Here is a 22,127-nt window from a genome sequence, read left to right as displayed (position 1 = left end):
AACCCTCCCATACCAGCAGCTGATCGATTACCAACTTTTGGCAGACAATAGAAGAAAGGAGACAACTGGCACCTGATATGCGCAACACCTGCGGTCCCACATAGTTATTGAAGTAAATTATCAAAATGCTAAGGCTATGCATTTTCAAATTACACTTTTTTCATCTAACTTTAAAGAACATGTAAGCCCCCCACAAAAAAAAAATTTTAATTAGTGAACAGCTTCTTTGAATTCTTTAAATACCTGCCACTCCTGTTGTTTAAAGGTTAATAGTAAGGCTGAAGCATCCCCTTAATTACTTGGGATTCCTTCTCCTCTAACCCACTCATCCCCCCCCCAAATTTTCTTTGGCTCTTGACTAACTGAGCATGCTCAGTTCTTCTCAACTTAGGTTACAAAACACGCCCTCCAAGCTCCCTATAGTCTCTTCAAAAGTTCCACTGTGTGCTGACTTGCCATAAATCTGCAGTTCAGTATAGAGGAGTTTAAAAGCACCATCTTTCTCTGAGTTCTGACCTCTCCTGTCCGTTTCAGGAGGTTGGTGATCTAACAGAAGAGGATCTGAAGATCGGGGAAGATGGCACCTTTGAACAATGGCTTGTCAGCACATAGCGACACTTGTAAACAAAATAGCTGTTGTAGGAGTGTGCTTTTGAGGTACAATGGAGGGGGCTGGAGCGGAGCTGTGTATTGGTTAGGGTTTAGTTCTCCATTAAATCCTCATGTTTTTATATTTAGTCCAATTTGCACTTTTTCCCACACCCTTTCATTCTCACCTTAAATTTATTTTCTTCTGTGGTACCGAGGGCCGGAGCAGGGGGGGAGGAATCAAAGACACAGCCTGCAAGTGCTTGAGGAGCGGGGGGGGGGGGGAAGCATGTGCAGTAGAGAGTAGTACTTTTGAATAGTGTGCTTAATTGATTTTGACTTTCCTTGTCCTTTAAGTCCATATGCCTCCTCCTTCCCTGTGGATAGCACAGCATACAATTACACACCTTGGGAACCATATAATGACTTTCCAAATGCTAACAAACTTCCAGAACAAACCCCTGTCAGGTTCACCTCCCACAGGCAGCAATAGATAGGCAGATTATGGCACACTCAGGGAGCATAGGGCAGAGTATGGTACACAAAGGCAGCATAGGGAAGGCAGAGTATGCCACACACAGGTAGGGTAGGGTAGACAGAGGTAGAGTGTGCCATACTCTGCCTGCCTTATGCTGCCTGTGTGTGCTGAAAGGGGTCTTTCCGTAATTTGGATCTCCATACCTTAAGTCTGCTAAGACAGTGGTCTCCAACCTTTTTTGCACCACGAACCGGTTTCAAGCAAGACAATTTTTCTGAGGACCAGGGGTGGTGGTATAATACAGCTCATCATAATACAAAATCAGTGGGAGACCTGACTTTGTTTCCCTGCAACTTGATTTGCCCAGCCCCCTTGCTCTTCTTACTATCATCTAAGTGCTGACATCCCCTGACACTTAGGGGCTGATTTACTAAGACACGAATTCGAATCCGAATTGGAAAAATTCCGATTGGAAAACGAACATTTTGCGTCTTTTTCGTATTTTTTGCGATTTTTTTCGTCGCCGTTACGACTTTTTGTAATTTGTCGCAACTTTTTCGTAACCATTACGACTTGCGCGAAAAGTCGCAACTTTTTCGTAGCCGTTACAATATGCCTGTATCTTGTCGCGACTTTTTCGTATTGAGCGCTCGTAAACTGCGGGCAAAACTTTCAGACTCAGCATGATTTTGGAAGCCTCCAACAGGACTCAATGGCACTCTGCAGCTCCAACCTGGCCCAAGAAAAGTCACCATACTGAAGCTTGAATGAATCCGAATCTTTTGTACTCGGCGTGCAAGCTGCGAAAAAGTCGTAACGCTACGAAAAAGTTGCAACATTTTGCGAAACAGTCGTAACGGCTACGAAAAAGTCACAACAATTTTCTGAAAAATCGCAAAATACCAATCATTACGAAAAAAACGCATTCGGACGCATTCGGCCAGTTCGTGCATTAGTAAATGTGCCCCTTAGTATGGAGCTTTAAGTACTTTGATCCTTTTTGCAATCAGTAGAAAGCTTCCTGGGCTTTGCATAGCTGTTGTCATGGGGTTGGGATCACAAGTAATTGGGACCAGAGGTGGCCCAGTTCAGCACAGCCCACGGCCCGGCACCGGTCCCCGGCCCGGTGGTTGGGGACCCCTGTGCTAAGTGATTTAAACATTAAATAAACCCAGTAGGATTGTTTTGCTTCCAATAAGGATTAATTATATCCCCATTTTTAAAAATTAGAATTATTTTCTTATAAGGAAGTCTATGGAAGATGGCCTTTCTGTAATTCGGAACTTTCTGGTTAATGGGTTTTTGGATAACTGATCCCATACCTGTACATGAATTTATCATTATGCTTTAATGCATTATAAGTTACACAGCATACATGATTATACACCCTCTGGCAAAACTGCAAAATAAAAAGTGAATATCTATACCTACTAATAGGCCATATCTCATGAAATCTTAGGCTAATGCCATTCCATGCGTATGGTGTATATTTTCGGCAAGTCTACCTGTACCTGCACCCGAATAAATTGAATACGCTCTGGTGCAGGGACATGTAGCCAAAATATGCATAAAAATACCAGATTTTGCATTCTCTCCAGTTTATATGTGAATTTTGAGTACATGTGCCTGCACTCAAGCGTATTCCATTCATTCGGGTGCAGGAACAGGTAGGAGCATATGGTGCGTATTTTCCCAAGCGTTTTCGGCTTATGTGGCATTGGCCTTAATCTACCTTCCATTAGAGTGCTATTACTGAGTATGCGCTGCATACCATAAACATTTCAGAAGCAGCATGTTAAATGATTTGAAAGATAAGAAGCTACAATAGACAACATGAGAGGCAAAGGTCTTCACTGTCAGAACCAGAAAATTTTATCAAGAAAAAAAAAAAAATACTGTATAAGATAATAACTATGTGCTATACTTCCATGCAACATTATGTGCAACTGCCCAATCAAGTCCTACTTAAACAGAAAACACAGAATTAACATGCCACAGACACAAATGAAGCATCATGAACTTTTATATTGTGCCACTGACATCAATTTTTCTTGTCATTCTGCTAACTAGTGAAGGGCCAAAAGTATAGAATCTGTGCAGTCATGCAGTTTTACCATACCCGCAGTTTACTTTAAGCTTATGGGATATTCTGTAGACTAAAAGTCAAGTGAATGAAAAACCTGGTGGCGACTAGTCCACTTGATACCTAATGCTAAAAGGCAAATTCAGGTGCAAATTAAATTGGTTTCTGAACTGCCATATAACTAGGATCTGAATTACTTAACCTGCTTTTATCATGACTTTTATATTCTATGTATAGTATATAGTATATTGTAAGTTTGTCCCTAAGCTCAGGTAACTGACAGCAGCACAGAGCATGCAGTGTGATTCAAGGGAAAAAAGATGGGTTGCCTTGGGCTGGTACAGATCTGCAAAACTTAATGGCTAGCATATCTGCCTTACTTCTTGAGTTCTCCTTTAAGGATTATTACATACAATGGTTTACTCAACTTCAGGAATATTAAATTGTCAATAGAACCCTCACTGCAAATACCTGTATTTGTATTCCTTTAAAAAGTGCAAGTAGAAATTCATGTTTGAGAAATCATCACAATTAAGGCAGTGACCAGTTATAGAAGAAGGTAGCCCATCTATTTAAAATGCAGCATACTTGGGACAATCATTGGTAGGGAATTTGGTCTCAGAAAGAATTATTTAGGACAGTGATCCCCAAACAGTTGCATGTGAGTAACATGTTAACGACCCTTTGAATATTGCCCCCGGTGACCTCAAAGTAGGTGCCCTTTTTAACTTTCTGGCTTAGAAACAAATTTTAGAAGAATAGAGATGCAGTTTTACTCCAAGCAGAGCCTTCTGCAGGCTAGCAATTAACATGGGGCTACCAAATAGCCAATCGCAGCCCTTATTTTGCATCCTCAAGAAATTTTTTTCATGCTTGTGTGGCTCAGTTACACTTTTTACACGTGAATGTGATTCACAAGTAAAAAAGGTTGCGGACCCTGGTTTAGTAAGACGGGTAACTGTATGCTTCTGTAGGGAAAAGGAGACAGCATTTTGACTTTCTGGTATCCTTTATGAGCTGGGTCTCAGTACTGTCAAAAAATATAACAAAAAATAGTGGGTGAAATTATGATCCTTTTATGATCCTTTGAATTTTATCCAATGCATTTTGGAAAGGTGGAGTATAGCCAAAGCCATCTTTACCATATAGGCACCTGAGGTGGCCAGGTGTGGAATTTTGTAGGGTTTAGCCCAACAAAAATGTAAAAAATGGGTATTTTTACTCTCTTCATAATTGGCTCCCCACAAACTGCACTATGGTACTGTGCATGTGCTGATTGCTGATAGAAAGGGGGGACATATATGCCTATGGCTACACCATACAGTATTATAGCCCTGGAAGAAAAAAAACTGTCTATTTCAGGAAATGTAAAATTCAGGTTCTACTTTAATATTGATTGCTACCCAAGAAACATGTTACTTTGTTTTAGAACTCTGTGCCAAGCTAAATTGTACCTTATCAAGCCAGCAGCCAGCTAGTAACAACTACTGTTGGGTAAAGTATTTCTAATCAAAGATTTTTAGTGCCATTCATATAGGATTTAACATCCTAGCTTATGTTTTTGTTATTGTTATTACAATAGTTTAATACATTTTATTACAAAAGTAATTTTTTCTTATGACAGATTCAGATTTTTTAATTTGCCTTGGCTTTAGAATAGTTTAACATTCAGACTGAACTTTATTCAGTATATGATCATTTCCCCCCCTGTCATTTAAAAAAAGGTCTTTGTATGCAGAAACAGGTCTGAAATATGTTGCTACAGGGTATTCGTTGGGGGAGGGTTTCAGATTGCCTAGAGACGGGGAATTGGAAATTCATGGACATGCCCATATGATCAGAGGCATTTATGCTGAGGAAGTTCACTCAGTTACAATGGCTGGGGTCAAAGTAAAAGGAAAGAAAAAAAGCAAAACTGGGTGTTTGATGACCTCCCACACAGGATCCTGTTCACATTCTTTTGCCGTCATTTTTTATGAGGAAATTTAGTATTCAAAAGGAGAAGAATATTTATGTATAATGGAAAACAATGGATTACTTACTATAACAGATGTTTTTCAAGATTTATACATTGTAAAATTGTAAAATTCATCAATTTAAAATGTATTTTTTTGTCCCCCTTCCACTGACTTTTTAACCAGTTTTTTGAATTTGTATTTACTGTATAGAATAACTCTGATTATCCCCATATGTATTGGTTATTCCTTCCCTTGGCATCTTCAGAGGCACTGCCTTGCTTTCTTAGCTGGATTTCGGGCTTGTCCAACATCTTTCTGGTCTCCAACCAGATATCGGGCAGGCAGACAATTGGTCTCACCATACTATGCCTTTGGACTGGCTGTCCTGATGTAGATTACAAGAACCAGATGCCTAAAACTGAGAAATATAGAGCAAAAAAAACTTTAATATTTTCAGTGTTTCTATAAATTTATTATGAGCCTTAGCCCCAATGTGTGTACTGGTTACTTACTGTATGGGAACCTTCGAACTTTCCCTTACCCCTGCGTGAATGGTATGTCATTGTTTATCAAGGCGTTAAAGCTTCCTGTACACTCAGAGTTCACCTATAAATTATACAAGTCTTTCCTGGACTTTGAGACCCTTTGAAATACCACTCTAAATGATCCTAAATCATGCCCTTGACATAGCAGTCATTTATCCTAAACTATGACTAACACAGAACTTTAATGTATATGCAGCTGTCCTAGTAGTCACAGTAAAATAATTTATTTTGTCCTTTTTTAATTTTTTTGTTTCACTTTGGAGGGCATATCACTATAATTAATATATAATTATAAATAATGACATATTTGAAATATTTCAGCTTTAAAGCTATAGGTTAAAAAAATTTACTTTATAATGAAAGCACATGTTTTGCTAAATTGAAAATCTTTAGTATATATCTACTTTGTTGTGGACTAAGGACAGTAATTGGTACCATACCTTTGCTTAGCCCCAACCGTTTGTTTTTTAGATGTGGGTGGTATATGGATATATAGTTATTTTTTTTTTAATGGTTTTGGCACTACTGAGCTAAAGTACAATGTTACTACTAAGAGAGCACATTCTGTAACATTTGTTTATATTCATGTAAATACTTTGTGAATTTGTATGACGGAGAAATGTAACTTTTCTGTGAGTGAGATTTACTACAGATGTATAATATTTGAACATACAACCAGAATTAGTAGTTTCACACAGAAACATTTATTGGTTACAGATAAATACAAACTGACAGAAGAGAATCAGAACACAGAAAAACATGGCGCCTTTTAACTCCACTGTGCAATATAATAAAAAGTTTGGAGGGGGCTGTGGATGGGACTAGACTAGGGTTTAATTCTCTCCTAAATCTACTAAAAAAAAAAAAATATGTAAACATTAAAGAAACCCATTAAAGAAACCCAATCAAATATGTATTTATACAGAGAAAAAGGAAATCATTATTAGAATTTATAAAAAATTATTTGCATAATGTAGACTATGGTTGATAAAGTCCTGCATTTAAATAACATTTTAAACATGTTAAAAACACATAGCAAAAATATAAAGGCAACGTTTCAGAGATTCACTATCCTTTTTCACGGCATGTTGAACTACAATGCCTCTCTTTTAAATGCATAAAGGTCCCCATACACGGGCCGATAGTAGCTGCCGATATCGGTCCCTTGGACTCCCGACAGGCCTTCCCGACCGGTATCTGGCCTGACATCGGCCAGATATCGGGCAAAATGGCACCCCCAAGTGACTTTAATCGCTTACCTTTTACCCCGGGCTGGTGCTCCTGTTAGGAGAAAACAGCACCAGCCTGGGGTATCTGTGAGCGAGGAAACAGACCCCTGTGGTTGCAGGGGGCCCATGACTGTATGGAGCCCAGTAAATCCGTAATTAATAAGCCATTTCAATACATCTTGATAGAATAGGTTAACATACCAATATTTTGGGGCCCTAAAATACTCCAAGCTGCCCCCCTCTTTCCACACAGTATAAGGTCTCAACTCAGTCTTTCAGATTGTAGCTGTGGACCCTTGCTCTCTCTGGGCTACCAGCAGATCTAAACCTGCTAGTTATTCCCCAGGTGAGACATTGTAATTAACCTACCCAGGACAGCTGCACACTAGAAAGCACGAGAAGAACCTAGGGGAAATGTACTTGCCTTGAATCTCTTCTTTGATTATAATATGAATAAACAAGTATAAATAAATTATCATTATTTAAAATTTGTCAATTTGCTTTGTTTTGTTTTTTTCTCAGGACAAACTAAGAGTTCTAAATCCTGTCTGAATGTTTGTGCAGTTCTAGTTCTGAAACTAGATAATTTCTAAAATAAAAAAAAATTAAGTGCTTATTTCTAATTATAGAGACATTAAAGAAATATATTTTATTATATGCAAGAACATACAGCTGTCTAGTTTGCCAGCATGAAATACCACACATATTTAAAGCATAAGTGTATTCTGCAGTGTTGTTTAATATAAGGGATTTATAGTGTATGGAGATCGTATAGCTACAAATCCCACAAAATTAAAATACCATTATTAAAATAAAAATATTAAACTTCGTATACAGTACACATTCTCATGAATTCAAAATGGGTCTTGCTGTACTTCATACTAGTAAACTGCAAAGCTCTGCTAAAACTAGCACTTTTCTGTAAAACTTATGAAAACAGCCTCAAACCTTGCACTTGCACTTTATAGCATATTATCTCCCACATGTTTTTAGGTACAAAAATAAATATGAAGGCAAAATGCATAGGATTACCAAAAAAGGGTGTACCCAATGTGATAGTGTGCGTGTGCACTATATGCAAACCCCCAAAACGTGTATGTATATGTGTCAGAATGAAGGCCTCTGGACCCGATGGATTGCATGTAGACCAAGAATTCATGGGGTGGTACCGATAGGGTAAGGAAGTGAGGGCAACAGCACCCCAGATGAAAATTCTGCCCCTTAAGTTTTTTCTCTGGACTGGAGCTTCTTTTGATGGGGTGAGGGGGCACCTGCCAGGGATATTTTCCATTTCAGCTCTGCCTGCTTTTTTTTTTTCTTTAAAAATGTTAAAAAATTCTTAAGCATAAAATGCCAGATGGCAGTACTGTGGATTTGCATTTTGTGCTAATACCAGCCTTGAAAATGTAATCCCTGTAATATCACTCAGAAGTGCACTTTTTTTTTTTCTCCCCAGCTATAGTTTCTTCATGCCTGTACAGCTTGCCAGACAATTTATTGTTTGTACTAGTAGTTGTGAATAATAGGTATTATTTTGAATGGAGGGGTCTATTAAAGCACTTTAATAATGAAAAACAGAGGATTTTTTTTAAATAGTAAGGGCCAGTCATATCTTGTGTGATTTCCACAAGAAAATGGTGGTTCCTGGCCAAATCCAAACTATTAAAAACATGACTGTTAGCTCTGGAAAACTTAATGCAATCATTTTTGTTGCATTTGATTCAGTATTTGGCCACATTTTTGTGGAAAATTTAGTATTTATTTAAAGGTTATATTATTTGATTATTGAGGAAAGAATGTAAGATTAAAGACAAGGTGGTAATCCAAATTAATGTTTTTGTTTATTGTTTGGTTATGGACTATTTTCTCTTTCCTTCACTACAGAGCATCTGTACCATTTACAGTATCCTCACAGGTTTACGAACCAGATAAGGCCCACTCACTAACTTAAAGGAAAATCTTTTAGTATCTATTTTGTGTATTGAAGCAGAATGTTAGGTCAAGCATATGACATTGTCACCTTGTCACCATCTTGTAATGCTGGCAGCTATTATAGGCGTAAACATTTCCTTTATACAGTTTTTCTTCAGCTCTGCTTCCTGGTTTGCCCCATGGTGGCTCAGGTAGTAGCTGTGAAGTTGTTCTTCCAGGAACAAACAAAATCTAATTATTGCTTTGTGGTTATGGCCTGAAATTTGACCTTTAGTGTTTGACATATCCCTTGGTCTGTACAGGTATGGGACCTGTTATCCAGAATACTCGGGACCTGGGATTTTCCGGATAAGGGATCTTTCTGTAATTTGGATCTCCATAAACCCAATAGGCTTTTTTGCTTCCAACAAGGATTAATAATATCTTAGTTGGGATCAAGTACATGGTACTGTTATATAATTAAAGCGAAAAAGGGAATCATTTTTAAAAATTTGCTTATAATGAAGTCTATGGGAGATGCTTTTTCCATAATTTGGAACTTTCTGGATAATGGGTTTCCGGATTAGAGTACCTGTACCACATAACGTCTTGAACTTTTGAAGTAAATATATAGAAAAAGATTACTGCACTCTCTGGGACTTTGTGCAAAAAAGAGAGTGCAGTTTGTGTAGCACTGAACACCAAACATGTTTTTTTTTTACTGGATCAAAAACCGGATGTTTCAATCGCTGGCTGTGACTTTTTTTAAGGCAAGTTAAACATAAGAGAAAGTTAAGGCATGTATAGGTTAAATCTGAGAGTTGACTTCACAACCAAGGACTTGGTTTAGAATTTTTATGCACCTCAGTTTAATTATGATTTTCTGTTTTTGCACACACCAGTTTTAGTTTAGTCCTTTTTGTAGTGGAGGAGATCTTCAAAACCTTTTGTACTTCCCTTTAGTGAAGATAGCCATGGTAACCTTTTTTTAAAGTGGGGTTGTAGTCTGATTCTAGATAGTTTTAGAGGTCCTGGAAATTTATGTTTTGGATCGAGGTTAAGATGAAAATCATACATTTGTCTTTTTCTTGGTAAGCACTAACAAAACCATTGCAGTCCTATTTTTCACCAAGATAATCTTATGGCATTAGAAATCCTAAATTCATTGGTGGATGCCAATATGTTTGACACCCCTGATGAGAATTCAGGCCCATAGGTTTTCCCCTGGACTGGAGCTTCTTTTTATGGGGGGGGGAATATACACCTGCCAGGGATAATTTCCATTTCAGCTCTGCCTCATCCCCTGCTATTTTGAGTATTAACTAGCATAAACTTGCGTCTGCACATAGAGTAGAATCCAGAAGAGCCATCAGTAACTCTTATCAAATATACCCTTAAAAATTTTGCTTATGTATCTCATTTGAGGTGTACAAACTTTTTTTTTTTTACTACAAAAGAAAATGTACTAGCCATTGTAAAATTATAAGGTTGTCCCTGTGGGTGATAAATTTTATGTGCCAGTACCCTTAGAATTTGGGAGGTCATGGATTGACTTTAAATATCCTTATATATTACAGAAGTGTAGGAACAAGAAGTTCCCAAAGGAATTATTATACTTTATCTAGTAGACATCCATTTTAGGGATCTTGACATTGGGTAAAATCTTGCCATTTAGATCTATGAGAAGTGCTTTCTCTATTCTATATGGCTCACCTGGCTGTGCCATGCAGACCACCACTGGAGTCGACAGGCTGATTGGCTAATTAGTAATCCATTTTGATGGATAGATGTATAATGCAGCACCTAAATGAATAGTTAAAATAACGAAATATTAATAGGTGCAAAATTGTGGCTTTGTAATAATAGTGAACAGATTTCTAATTATTGCCTTACTTTACATTCCTCTCTAATTAGGCAGTGCCAATTAGGCAATCCAGTTTCATGGCAAAATTACCCTGTTTTATGTGTAAGAAACTAATTTGAGCTGTAAACATGCATGTCCCAAAATGGTACAAAAGCCTGATATCATATGGCAATATGTGTGTGTATATATGGCAAGCTTTGATATTGTATTAATTGTGCAGATGTGAGATCCCAGCAATAATGTTATTTACAGGAACTATTAGTATGATTGTAGGCACTAAATTCATGAGTCATTTAAATAAATTCATCTTTTATCCATTTTCAGCTAGAAGATGGGCATACGCTTTTTGACTACAATGTTGGCTTGAATGACATTGTCCAGCTATTAATTCGCTCACAGTCAGATGGCTCCTCATCTTCCACAAAGAAAAAAGATGGGGATGGGAGGGCTCACAGTAATGCCACCAACAAGTCCAAAGTCAATGCAACTTCCACTCCATCGACATCAGCTAGAGCATTCCTCATTGATCCAGGCATTGGAATTTACAAGGTTGGTACATTAATTATTTCAGTTATAAATTGTATATGATGTGGGAAAGAAATATTGTATAAATCTAAGGTGTTTGTCAGTAGCTTTATACGATGTTCTGTATAGTTGCTTGCTGTGTGGTTTTTGTTTTTTTTTTTTTTAAGCTTCCTCCACAATGAAAAATATTTTTTCATTCTGTCTTAGTTTATTATTATGTGAACACTAATATTTTTGTCTGGCAAAAATATAACACACTTTAAAATCTCTTGCATAGTAGGTAAAAGATAACCAGATTTTTGTTGAGCTGTTCCCAAAATGTTCCTCCTCAATAAAAAGCAGATTTATATCTGAAAAACATATCTTGAAAACTGATTATTCATGATAAACATTATTCATTATAGTTAATGCAGACTCTTTTTATTTGGATCCCCTGGGAAAAAATGGGATGTTATGTGGAAACCCGTTATCCAAAAAAGCTCCAAATTACAGGAAGGCCATCTCCCGCAGACTCCGTTTTAATCAAATAATTCAAAGATTTTAAAATGATTTCCTTTTTCTCTGTAGTAATAAAACAGTATCTTGTACTTGCTTCTAACTAGATTTGATTAATCCTTATTGCAGGCAGAACAATCCTCTTGAGTAAAATTTTTTTTATAGACTTAAGATGTGGATATCCAATGACAATGCCTTGCCTTGCCAATGCCTTGCTAACACTAGGATCACTACAAGTAAACTCACACTCGAGGCAATCCCAAGGTTTGTCTATGGCAAGCCATTTTCGGGGAGATTTGGAGCTAGTGGTACTGATTTTTTTAACAAACTCCCCCATGTGTTATTGCTGACTGGCCTGCAGTGCCTACCAAGCACTTAAAAAGGGATCTTCCTTGACCCTCTAAAATCTCTGACCCATTAGCCTTTCAAATTAAAATATTTGCCCTTTGATCTTTCCTAATGAACTGGAAGAGAGAAATAGATAATAGGTTTTCTAAAAAGCTGCAGACATTTAAACTCTCTTATGCAAGTCCATCCCACCTGCAATCTGTGTGGAATGGTTTAAAAATTTTGTTGCAAAAATAATTATAAAATTACTTAACTTGATTTTTTTTCTCTACTCTTTATTTGGTTCACTTTGCCAAATATTTTACTGCAATTAGCAGGAATCCCCATTAGCTTGTATCTGTCTTTTTTTCACTCCCTGCTTAATCTTATCTAACCCCACCCCATCTTGGTTCACTATACTTACTGTTAACCTAACAACTCTAGATATATCTCTTAACTCTAGTCTTTCTGCTTTCCACCTTAATAATATAATATAACAAATAATTTTGTTAATACCTGTAACTCCATTCTTTCCTGAACTATTGACTCTCATGGCTTTTTACTTAATGCAGTCTAACTCTTGTGAAGCATATGTAGAGAAAGTTCTGTATACAAGTTGACTGTGTTCCCTTTAGATTTCACCTGCCTTACTTAAATTAATATACCATACAAATAATTAAGAATCATTGCTAGTGCACAAGTTCCCACAGCATACCATCCAGGTGAGTAAGGCATGTGCCCATGGATTAGGTCTGTGGACTAAAACCTCCCATTTTTCATTTCGTCGGAAAGTTCAATCAGTAGGCATGCAGACAGGGTAACACTAACACAAAGGGCAACATTTAAGCATTAAATAGCTGGAGCAATAAAACACTACATATGTTCAGTGTGCTATTACTCTTAGGGTGAAGACAAAAGGGGTGATTAGTTGCTGCTGTTTTTAAAATCCCAGTCGTGGCTTTGGATTTGTGCTGTATGGGATATTTCACACACGGCGACTTGTACCGTTGCGTATGGAATTAGCTGCCACTGCGATTAGTAGCTGTGACTTGGTTTTCAAAAATTGCAGCCACTTACTGCTCCGTTTGTCTTAGCCCTTATTCATGCCTCTCCTGGAGCTGTATTAGATTTCTTTCAAAGCAGTTTGTACTGATGTTCATATGTTAACTCTGTAATGTTTAGTCTCTCGTAGCTTTCGGCATCAAAACCCAGGCTCTCTGCTATTGAAGAAATCCAACACAGCCCAGCAGCAGGGTATTGGAGGAAATCAGAGTTTCCCCCTGAGCTGTATGGATTCTTTAAAGGAGAAGTAAACTGTATGAGAAAGGTCTATGTAAATACAGCCACAGTCCTCTATCAAAAGAAACACAGGATTTCTTTTCTTTTGTGTACACATGTTCTTCTGTTTTGACTTCCTGCTTACAAATCTTTCAGGGTATGCACTAGACTGCTCAGTTTGCTCCTCTATCCCCTTCCCTTCTCCTCCTTCCCCTCCCATAATCTCTCTCCCCCTCCCAAATGTGCTGTAATCTGAGCTACTAGCAGCCAGAGCTGCAGCACAGAAGCTACTAATCCCTTTAAAGGGATTCTGTTGTGATTTTTATGGTGTGTAGGCAGGTCATTATGCCTGATCCTGAGAATTCAGAAAGAGCCAGCACTACACAATAAAACTACTTTCAAGCAGCTATTCAAACAAGCTATTGTTTCTCCTTCTCAGTGTAATGAACTGGGTAAAACAGACTTGGATTATTTACATTAAGTTCTGTTATCATATCTACCATTAGGTGGGGCATGAGAGCAGTTTTAGCAATACAGGTGTCAAGTAGCTGCTACCTTGCTACTTTCCCACTGTTGTGCCAATTGGCTGCTGAGGGGAAAGGGGGTTGATATCATTCCAACATGCAGCCTAGCAGTAAGGAGTGACTAAAGTTTTTCAGAGCATTCAGTATTTTTAGGAGATCTGCTTTCTACTGATCTGGCCAACAGATTTCAGGCTTGATTAGTACAGTAAGCAGAGAACTTGTGCCTCAAAGCTACTGCAGACCCGACTGCTTTGAAAGAAATCTGCTGCAACCCGCTCTAGCAGCATGTGTGAACACAGGAACTCAACTGCTGCGAGGGTGAAAAAGTTAAAAGTTAATATCTGAAAACGATTACACATTTTTTAAGGGGTCTTCCAACCAACATACCTTTTGCATAATAACATATGTTTTACATGTGAAGCAACCTTCAATAAAATCCGGGCCCTGTCATTGGTTGCGCCCCGTGTGTACGGGTGACGTCAGTACGCACGGGGCGCAACGTTATAAAAGGGCCTGTGTGCGGTCGCGTATAGGCAGAAGTGCAGAGGCGGCGCGCCTGAGGGATACGAAGATGCTGCTGAAGCCACTGGAGAAGCCGCCGAAGAGCAGAAGTAAAATGCTGCTGGGCACCAATGTATTAGGGGGGGCCACGGGGCACACTGACTTATGGGGGCACTGCTGCTGGGCACCAATGTACTAGGGGGGCTGGCTCTTGGCACCAATGTACTGGGGGACACTGCTGCTGGGCACCAATGTACTAGGGGGGCACTGCTCTTGGCACCAATGTACTAGGAGGGCACTGCTGCTGGGCACCAATGTACTAGGGGGGCACTGCTCTTGGCACCAATGTACTAGGAGGGCACTGCTGCTGGGCACCAATGTACTAGGGGGGCACTGCTCTTGGCACCAATGTACTAGGGGGGCACTGCTGCTGGGCACCAATGTACTAGGGGGGCACTGCTCTTGGCACCAATGTACTAGGGGGGCACTGCTGCTGGGCACCAATGTACTAGGGGGGCACTGCTCTTGGCACCAATGTACTAGGGGGGCACTGCTGCTGGGCACCAATGTACTAGGGGGGCACTGCTCTTGGCACCAATGTACTAGGGGGGCACTGCTGCTGGGCACAGAGTTAAATTTTTTAACATTTTCTAATGGTGGTGTGCCTCGTGATTTTTTTCATGAAACAAGTGTGCCTTTGCCCAAAAGAGTCCTATTGGGTTTATTTAAAGTTTAAATGATTTTTTTGGTAGACTTAAGGCATGAAGACCCAAATTACGGAAAAAACTTTATCTGGAAAACCCCAGATTCTGAGCATTTTGGGTAACAGTTCCCATACCTGTACAGTTGTTTAGCTGTTGATAGAGCTCTTCTGTAGTAGAAGACCTATGGTATCATGCTCATTTGACTCTTCTCTAGTTGTATATTCACACAGTCAAATCCTACTACGGTTTATTGCCAATATCCGTCTCTCTTAAGAAAGAACTGAAACTTTTATCCATTCTCTTATGCTATTCTGCCCAAATTGCAACTTTGTACTAACATTTAAAATAAGAGATTAGTTACTCCCAACATTTCTGAGCCTATGCTACCAGCATTGTAAAGTGAAAGCAATTATTAATCTTTAGTCTTCCTAATCTTCGCAATCGCAAGGCTAAGCCTCGGAACGGAATGTGCAGAAAGTACCTTCTGGGTTAGTATCCCTGTTGCAACAAATGCTTGCCATCATAATTGTTGCTAAGCATTTCTGTTAAATCTTATTTTACATAAGAAATACTTTTAAAATGCGATTTGATAGCATGATAATGTGTAGTAGGTCTGCTGTGTCATTAGTGTGCAGTATAAAAACAACTGACTTGTTATATAGAAAATTTTTATAATAGGAAATTTCAAGATGTTAGAAAATGTTCCCCAAGCTTAAACAATTTGCAAACTGACGGGCTTCTGCGACAGAATTCTGATGGTGAAAATGTGCAAGGTGTAAGCAGCAGTTATCAAGCGCTTGCTAAAAGAATGAAAATTTAGAATACTTTGGTCTTCCTCTTCTTTGTATGCAGGTGCTAGAGATAACCAGCTGACCTAACCAGTTGTACAAGCAATAAGTGTTAATGATCCCCACTGAATATTAAGGAATGTGTGGTTCAGACTTCAGTGTAGCTACGGCTATAGCTCTCATCTGGTATTCTTTTCACGTGTCTAATTTAACATTCGGTTACCATGGGGATTTTGTGATACTGAGCTTGCATTTGTTATGAACTTGTTGCGGGAACTGAAGGTTTTTTGGCATGGATATGATGTAGGAATCCTTAGCTTATGCAGAACTGGGAAATGCTGAAGAAAGGAATCTGTAATGATTTCAAGCTAATGGGTAATTGTGCTGCAGTGTATTTCTTCTTTTCTCTTTCAAAGTACAATGAATGTGCATAGTTAACCCATTTAACATATCCTGAAAATGACGATAATGAGAGACTGCTCAGCTTTAGCAGTATTCTGCTCCTATGAAACATAGGCCTTTAGAATTGCTTGCCAGTAGATATCATGCTGGCTAACGTCCACTGGTGGTTCAACTAATATAGCTTTTCTATTGATATCAGCAGTGGGGGCAAAAAAATGTTTGGTCTTTTGGTCTTTGTTGCAAAAAATTTCTACCACAACTTATGCAATGTTTTACTAATGCCTTATGCTTTAGTTTTAAAAGATGCACAAGATTTTGTTTGTTTCTCCCACATCTTTGTGCACAGTACAGTACAGAGATGAATCCTTTCAGTCTTTAAAGGGGGCAGTTTTTAAAACCATTGTATTTTCTACTGAGCAGTAATGATTGTGGCCATTCTGTAAAACGTTACTGGGCATTTTAGATGTAACAACTCATTTTGTGCCCTGAATGAAAAATTTCTGAAACCTCTCTTGCCACCTGTGATTTGCATAGGAGCAAACATTCGGAGAGGTGATTGTGCTTAGCACTACTGCTGAAAAAGTTTGGGCATTCAAAGCAGTTGAACACATTCTGATAAAGTGTCACAGTTATAAGCTGCGATAGCAGAAAGGCCTGGATTTATATATATATATATTTATAAAAAAAATAAAATAAAAAGTACACTATAAAAATCACGACAGAATCCCTTTAAAGGGCATGTTCACCTACATGTAGAAATATGTAATTTTAAGTATATAGCTAGCTAATAGTGTACAATTGATTTCAGTTACCTGCTATCTACATTAAAAGAACTTACTACTCTGCTTGCTGAGAATGTAGATGCAGTCCACTAGGTGGAAGTCTATTTCTCTGTTAATCATGTGCCAGTATCACTGGATCATAGCACAGCACTTTTTACACTACACAGTGAGGCAGTGTCATGCGAGCTGGCATGTGCTCAGAATTTCATGAAGCACTGCTGCCTATATTGAAATGAAAAAAAAAAAACAAAAAAAAAAAAGAAATCAACCCAGTCACATAGTTGGTATCACCCAGGAGGGTAAGTGGGTTGGTAGGCTCTTGCATTCCTCAAGGGTCAGGATAGATGGGGGCTAAAGGTCTTTGCAACATAATTTATGATAATGGATGTACATTAAATATGTGTTCCAAATAAAAAATGTAAATAGTTTTAACTGTATCAATTTGAACTACCTGTGGATGTGAATATTTGCACTTTCGCACATGGCGTCATTTATATTTTGTGAAAAGCAGAATCATTTTGTGTTAGTGTTACTTTTGCAAGTTAGCATGCATTTTATTACATGAGTGACTCAATACAGATGTTAGTGATTCCAAAGTTTTGCAGTTCCTGTGAGGGTTGTGGACAGCACTGTGGAAAATATTCTGGCACAATTTAACATTTATTAGCAATTGTGTGTTTTCTTTTACCCAAGAACATCTTGTAATATTGTGTCAAGTTAAGTAATTTTGGGAAAAAAATGTTCTGCTTCGATTTTGTATGCTTGCATGGAGGAATCCCTTTCCCAGTACTAACTATTCAAGTAAACTTTTTGGTGAACAACAGAAGTCCTGTCTTGCTTAACGTAGAGATTCTAGATATACTTATTGGAGTAGGTGTTCTACTGGACTATTGGGGTAATGTAATAAATGGTCTAAAGTTTGCTATTTATTTAGTTACCCATAGCAGGCAGTACACAGGTAGTGTTATTGAAACCAGTTTATTGTCTCATTAAAGAGAGATTATTATTAATTACAGTGTTAATTGTTTGTTTAATCTAAATTTCAATTGTCTTTAGATTAACGAGTTGGTGGATGCCCGTGATGTCAGTATAGGAGCCTGGTTTGAAGCTCATGTGGAGAATGTCACCCAGAAAAAAGCACAGAAGAATGGCAAGGCTTACTTGAAAGGTGGCCATTCTTACAGAGAAACTAATGGAAACCTGGAGCATTCAAGAGAAAATTCCCATGCTGTGGATACTAATCCTTCAACTTCTTACAATGACATTTTGGATGAAGATGAAAATGTTATTTATCATATCAAATATGACGAGTAAGTCTTGTGAATCTAATTTGAAGACGTTTCTGGTTTCAAAATAGGGATTCAGGATTTTAAGATACTTTGAAGAAATGTATCTGTACATTGCATAAAAACAGAAAGATAAACACTTTTCCCATATGCAAAATTCTAACACTGCCACAATAAAAAGCTTCTCACACTGACACACAATAATCAGTTACATCAAGATTTTGGTTGGGCAGGCTGTCGTTTTGATGCTGTACATGGGTCATTCATCTGCCAACTTGAAATGGCTGTAGCCACTGTTGGTCTGTGTATAGATAGCTCTAGTCTGCTCTTGCAAAAAAATCCATAATTTTTCATTATATAAACCAATAATTGCAAATACTTTTATGAAAGCCAATACTATTGCCTTATAGCCAGGGCCTGATGGAGCAGCAAGAGTACCAAAGGCAAAGCCCCATCGCCGATTGCCATGACATGCCAAATAAGAAAACTCTGAGCAGCTGCTGTTCTCTAAGCTGGCTGCTGCTCAGAGTTAGAGGGGGTAGGCAGACAGAAGAGGTATGTGCCCAGCAGCCCCCACCTAGCACCTTAGGCTTGTGCCCATAGTTCTAGCCCTGCGTATAGCTTTTCTTGCAGAGGGATGTTTAATTCAAATCTTATTTAATAAATGAAACATTCAAAATTTCCATCTTTTTTTTGTCAATTCTGTATATTGCCATTGTGTAATTGTGTTTGAGAAAAATCTAAAATGTTTTATCCCAGTTATCCAGAAAATGGCCTAGTGGAAATGGATTTGTCCAACCTGCGGCCAAGAGCAAGAACTTTACTAAAGTGGAGCGATCTCAAAACTGGTGACAAAGTCATGGTGAATTACAATGTTGAAACTCCAGAGGAGCGGGGATTCTGGTTTGATGCTGAAATAACTGAACTAAAGGAAATGTCAAGAACTAATAAAGAAGTTTTTGCCAAGATATTTTTGGGGTAAGCAACTGTAATTTTTGTAACTGCTTGTAAGACAAAATCTCTAGTATAAACTTTTGCCACTATATAATTTGTGTTCTTCCAACTGACGTGAGCAGTCATATTTGTTTCCTGTGGGTTGAGATCTTTGCCAGTGAGGCTTAACATTTAAATGTGGCCCTTGCATATCTTAAGTGAGGTATCCATTTGCTTTGGAAACATCTTAGAGTATTTTATAGTATAAGTATAACGTGGGATTGAGGAGTATTGCAACAAACAAAAATTCAGTTGGCAAATAAAGTCTGAAATACAGCTTCAGTGCCAGTTGTGGTTTTTTTTTACAAGTGCACACTGGTTGCCATGCAATTTTTTTTAATCATTTTGCACTCATTAATTTTAGTACAATTATTTTTGTATAAAAGCCTTCATAAAGGGAATCATAAATTCAGATTTAACAAAAACACACTATTTTGTATTTTTCTTTGCTGTAACAAACATTTTAGATCAAATATAAATAGCAATAGAAATGAAATGTTAGTTTTAAACATATATACAGAAAGGTTGTCAAAAGTAAATCTAAAATTTTCAAACCGAAACAGAATGAGCAATTGCCCCATATTTGTGCACCCCAGCACAAATAAAATGTGTTGTTGATTTAATAAGTAAACAGAAGTTAACACATTGTCGTCATGCAATATATTTAAACACTCTTTCCACAAGCGTTGTCCACATGCACAATGATGCAGTTAGTTTTCATTTGTTCAATTTAAAAGACAGGAAAAAAAACTGTAGCAAGTGCAGAAGTAAAGGCCTTCAAGTTGATTCATTATTGTTTTTTCTCATTTATTTTTTCTTTAAGTCTAGGTAAATAATAAAATATAACTTTGGCAACCTCTCAGGGAAGTGTGTTTGCACTACTATTTTAATGCTCACAGTTTGCAGTGTCCTTTATCAGAATTTACCGCTAATAGTATTTTGCCATAATGATAGGAAACCTAATTCTAAGCATTTTTCCCATATAAAGTATTGTAGTGAGTTCTTATTAGGCGTGGATGGATTATGTTTTCCCAGCCATTCAACATTATCCTTACTGCACATCTTTTGTATCTCTTCAGCATCGCCTTTGGGTTAAGTCATATGTATTTAGCAGCATTAGATCATGGAATTCAAAATTACAGAATACTGCCTTATTGTGAAAATCCCATTTCCTAAGCACTCCTGGCAATAGACCACATACTTTTATATTTATATCCTTGTTTGTATGGTCTTGTAGTCTTCTCGCCAGCAGTGTTTCTGTACCTAATGCCGCCTGAGGGGCTTTCACGGTGCCACCCCCTTGCCCCCCCACCCCCCCCTTTACCTTTAGAGCGCCGGAGAGGGTCTAGGGGAGGCTGCTTCACTAGTACAGAGAGCGCTCCCTGCACTAGCAGAGCTGAATTTCCAGTATAATAAAGGGAAAATCAGCTCTTAAAGTTACCAGGAGCGGATTTTTGCCGCCCCTGGTAACTAATTGGGCGCTGCCGCCTAAGGCGAGTTTCTCAATTCGCCTCATGGCAACAGCGACCGTGCTTCTCACCATTTTTTTTGAGTATATTTGTGGAGTTAAAAGGTACTTATAAAGCTACCATGGGTCTTTGTGACTACTGATACCCTTTCTAAAAATCCCATAGGAATGAATAGAAAGTGGGTGAGTGTTTCCTGGTGAGCTCTAATCACACATTTTGAGAAACCTGCCCCTGCGTGGAAGGCAAGAGCTAAAATGCCAAAAAATACACGTGAGCTTGTATGAAATATGCATGTTACCATATCTTGCCAGATTTATAAATGTACTTAATGGCTTAGATAATTTAATCCTCAGACAATGAGTATTTTTATGAAACAGTGTATGTAACTGTGTATGCACAGCAAAATCTAATTCCTTGAAGTCCTGGTCCGTAGCGTTTCCCCCTTTTCCTCTTTGGGAATTTAATTTCTTCATGCTACGTGGAAATTTGGATTCTGTGGTTGCTGAGGTCATGTTTTTCTCTTGCTGGCTTTTGTTCAGAGCATTTAAGAAACTGTCAGATGTCTGATATGAGATGCAATGAGTTTATACATGTGTTATTTTGACACACTTTCTGCAAACAATTTTAGAAATGTTTTGAAATTCAGATGTTTTAGTTATTATCAGTAGCCTCAGAAAACATTTGTGTTATTTGCCCTTCTTTTTTGTATAACAATTTATGGCTGTGTTTTGAACCCCAGTAAAGAGTGTTCCTCCTTAATACACACATCTGATGGAACATCTAATTTATCTTAAACAGATTGAGAGAAAGACATACATTTGTCTTTCAATTCAAAAATAAACAAAAGAAAAATCAAATCCTTGCTCAGCCTTTCAGCAGGTTTGGTTAAGCATTTACTGTGGATTGTTTTTCAGTGTCTTCATAAAATATGTATAAAAACAGCAGCTCCTTGGATGGCAGCCAAACATTTGAGATGTGAATTTATGAAAGCATAACTGAACAGGCAGAAAAGTTTGATGTAAGTAGTGTTCTAGTAGAGAAGGAACTAAGATATAAGTCATGAGTGAGTGCTTGAGAGTGGGAAAGACCTTTTGTGCTGGCATTTCCAAAAGTTATATAGGTTATACAGGTAATAATGTATTCACTGTAAAATATAAGGGTATTCAGTCTTCTAGGACCTTTATGAACACACACAGGCCCAGGTCACAAGGTCACAGGCTTTTATAGAGGCAATGGAACTACATCTTCTATCCTGTTGGTGTAATTCAGAAAGCCACTATTTATAATACACACATTTCAATGAAACACTAACACTGTTTTATAATGATATATTTTACAAATAATTAGGGCATTATCTATTGAAATATATCAACAATGTTTCCAGGCCTAAACACAGC

At 38.0% G+C, this 22,127-nt stretch overlaps 1 protein-coding gene across 3 annotated transcripts in view; it reads left to right on the top strand.

The window, feature by feature from the left end:
• uhrf2 (ubiquitin-like with PHD and ring finger domains 2, E3 ubiquitin protein ligase) overlaps positions 1-22,127 on the top strand; it is a 54,852-nt gene that overhangs the window by 7,335 nt on the left and 25,390 nt on the right. For all 3 annotated transcript variants that reach the window (XM_018093102.2, XM_012962756.3, NM_001102774.1), the window contains 3 exons: positions 10,981-11,205; positions 18,039-18,292; positions 19,028-19,246. In XM_018093102.2, coding sequence (XP_017948591.1) covers positions 10,981-11,205; positions 18,039-18,292; positions 19,028-19,246 — 698 coding nt within the window. The remainder of the gene's footprint in view (positions 1-10,980; positions 11,206-18,038; positions 18,293-19,027; positions 19,247-22,127) is intronic.

The sequence above is a fragment of the Xenopus tropicalis genome, chromosome 1, assembly GCF_000004195.4.
Source record: "Xenopus tropicalis strain Nigerian chromosome 1, UCB_Xtro_10.0, whole genome shotgun sequence".
Taxonomy (NCBI): domain Eukaryota; kingdom Metazoa; phylum Chordata; class Amphibia; order Anura; family Pipidae; genus Xenopus; species Xenopus tropicalis.
Note: the sequence above shows the minus strand (reverse complement) of the source record. Positions and strands in the feature narration are given on the sequence as shown.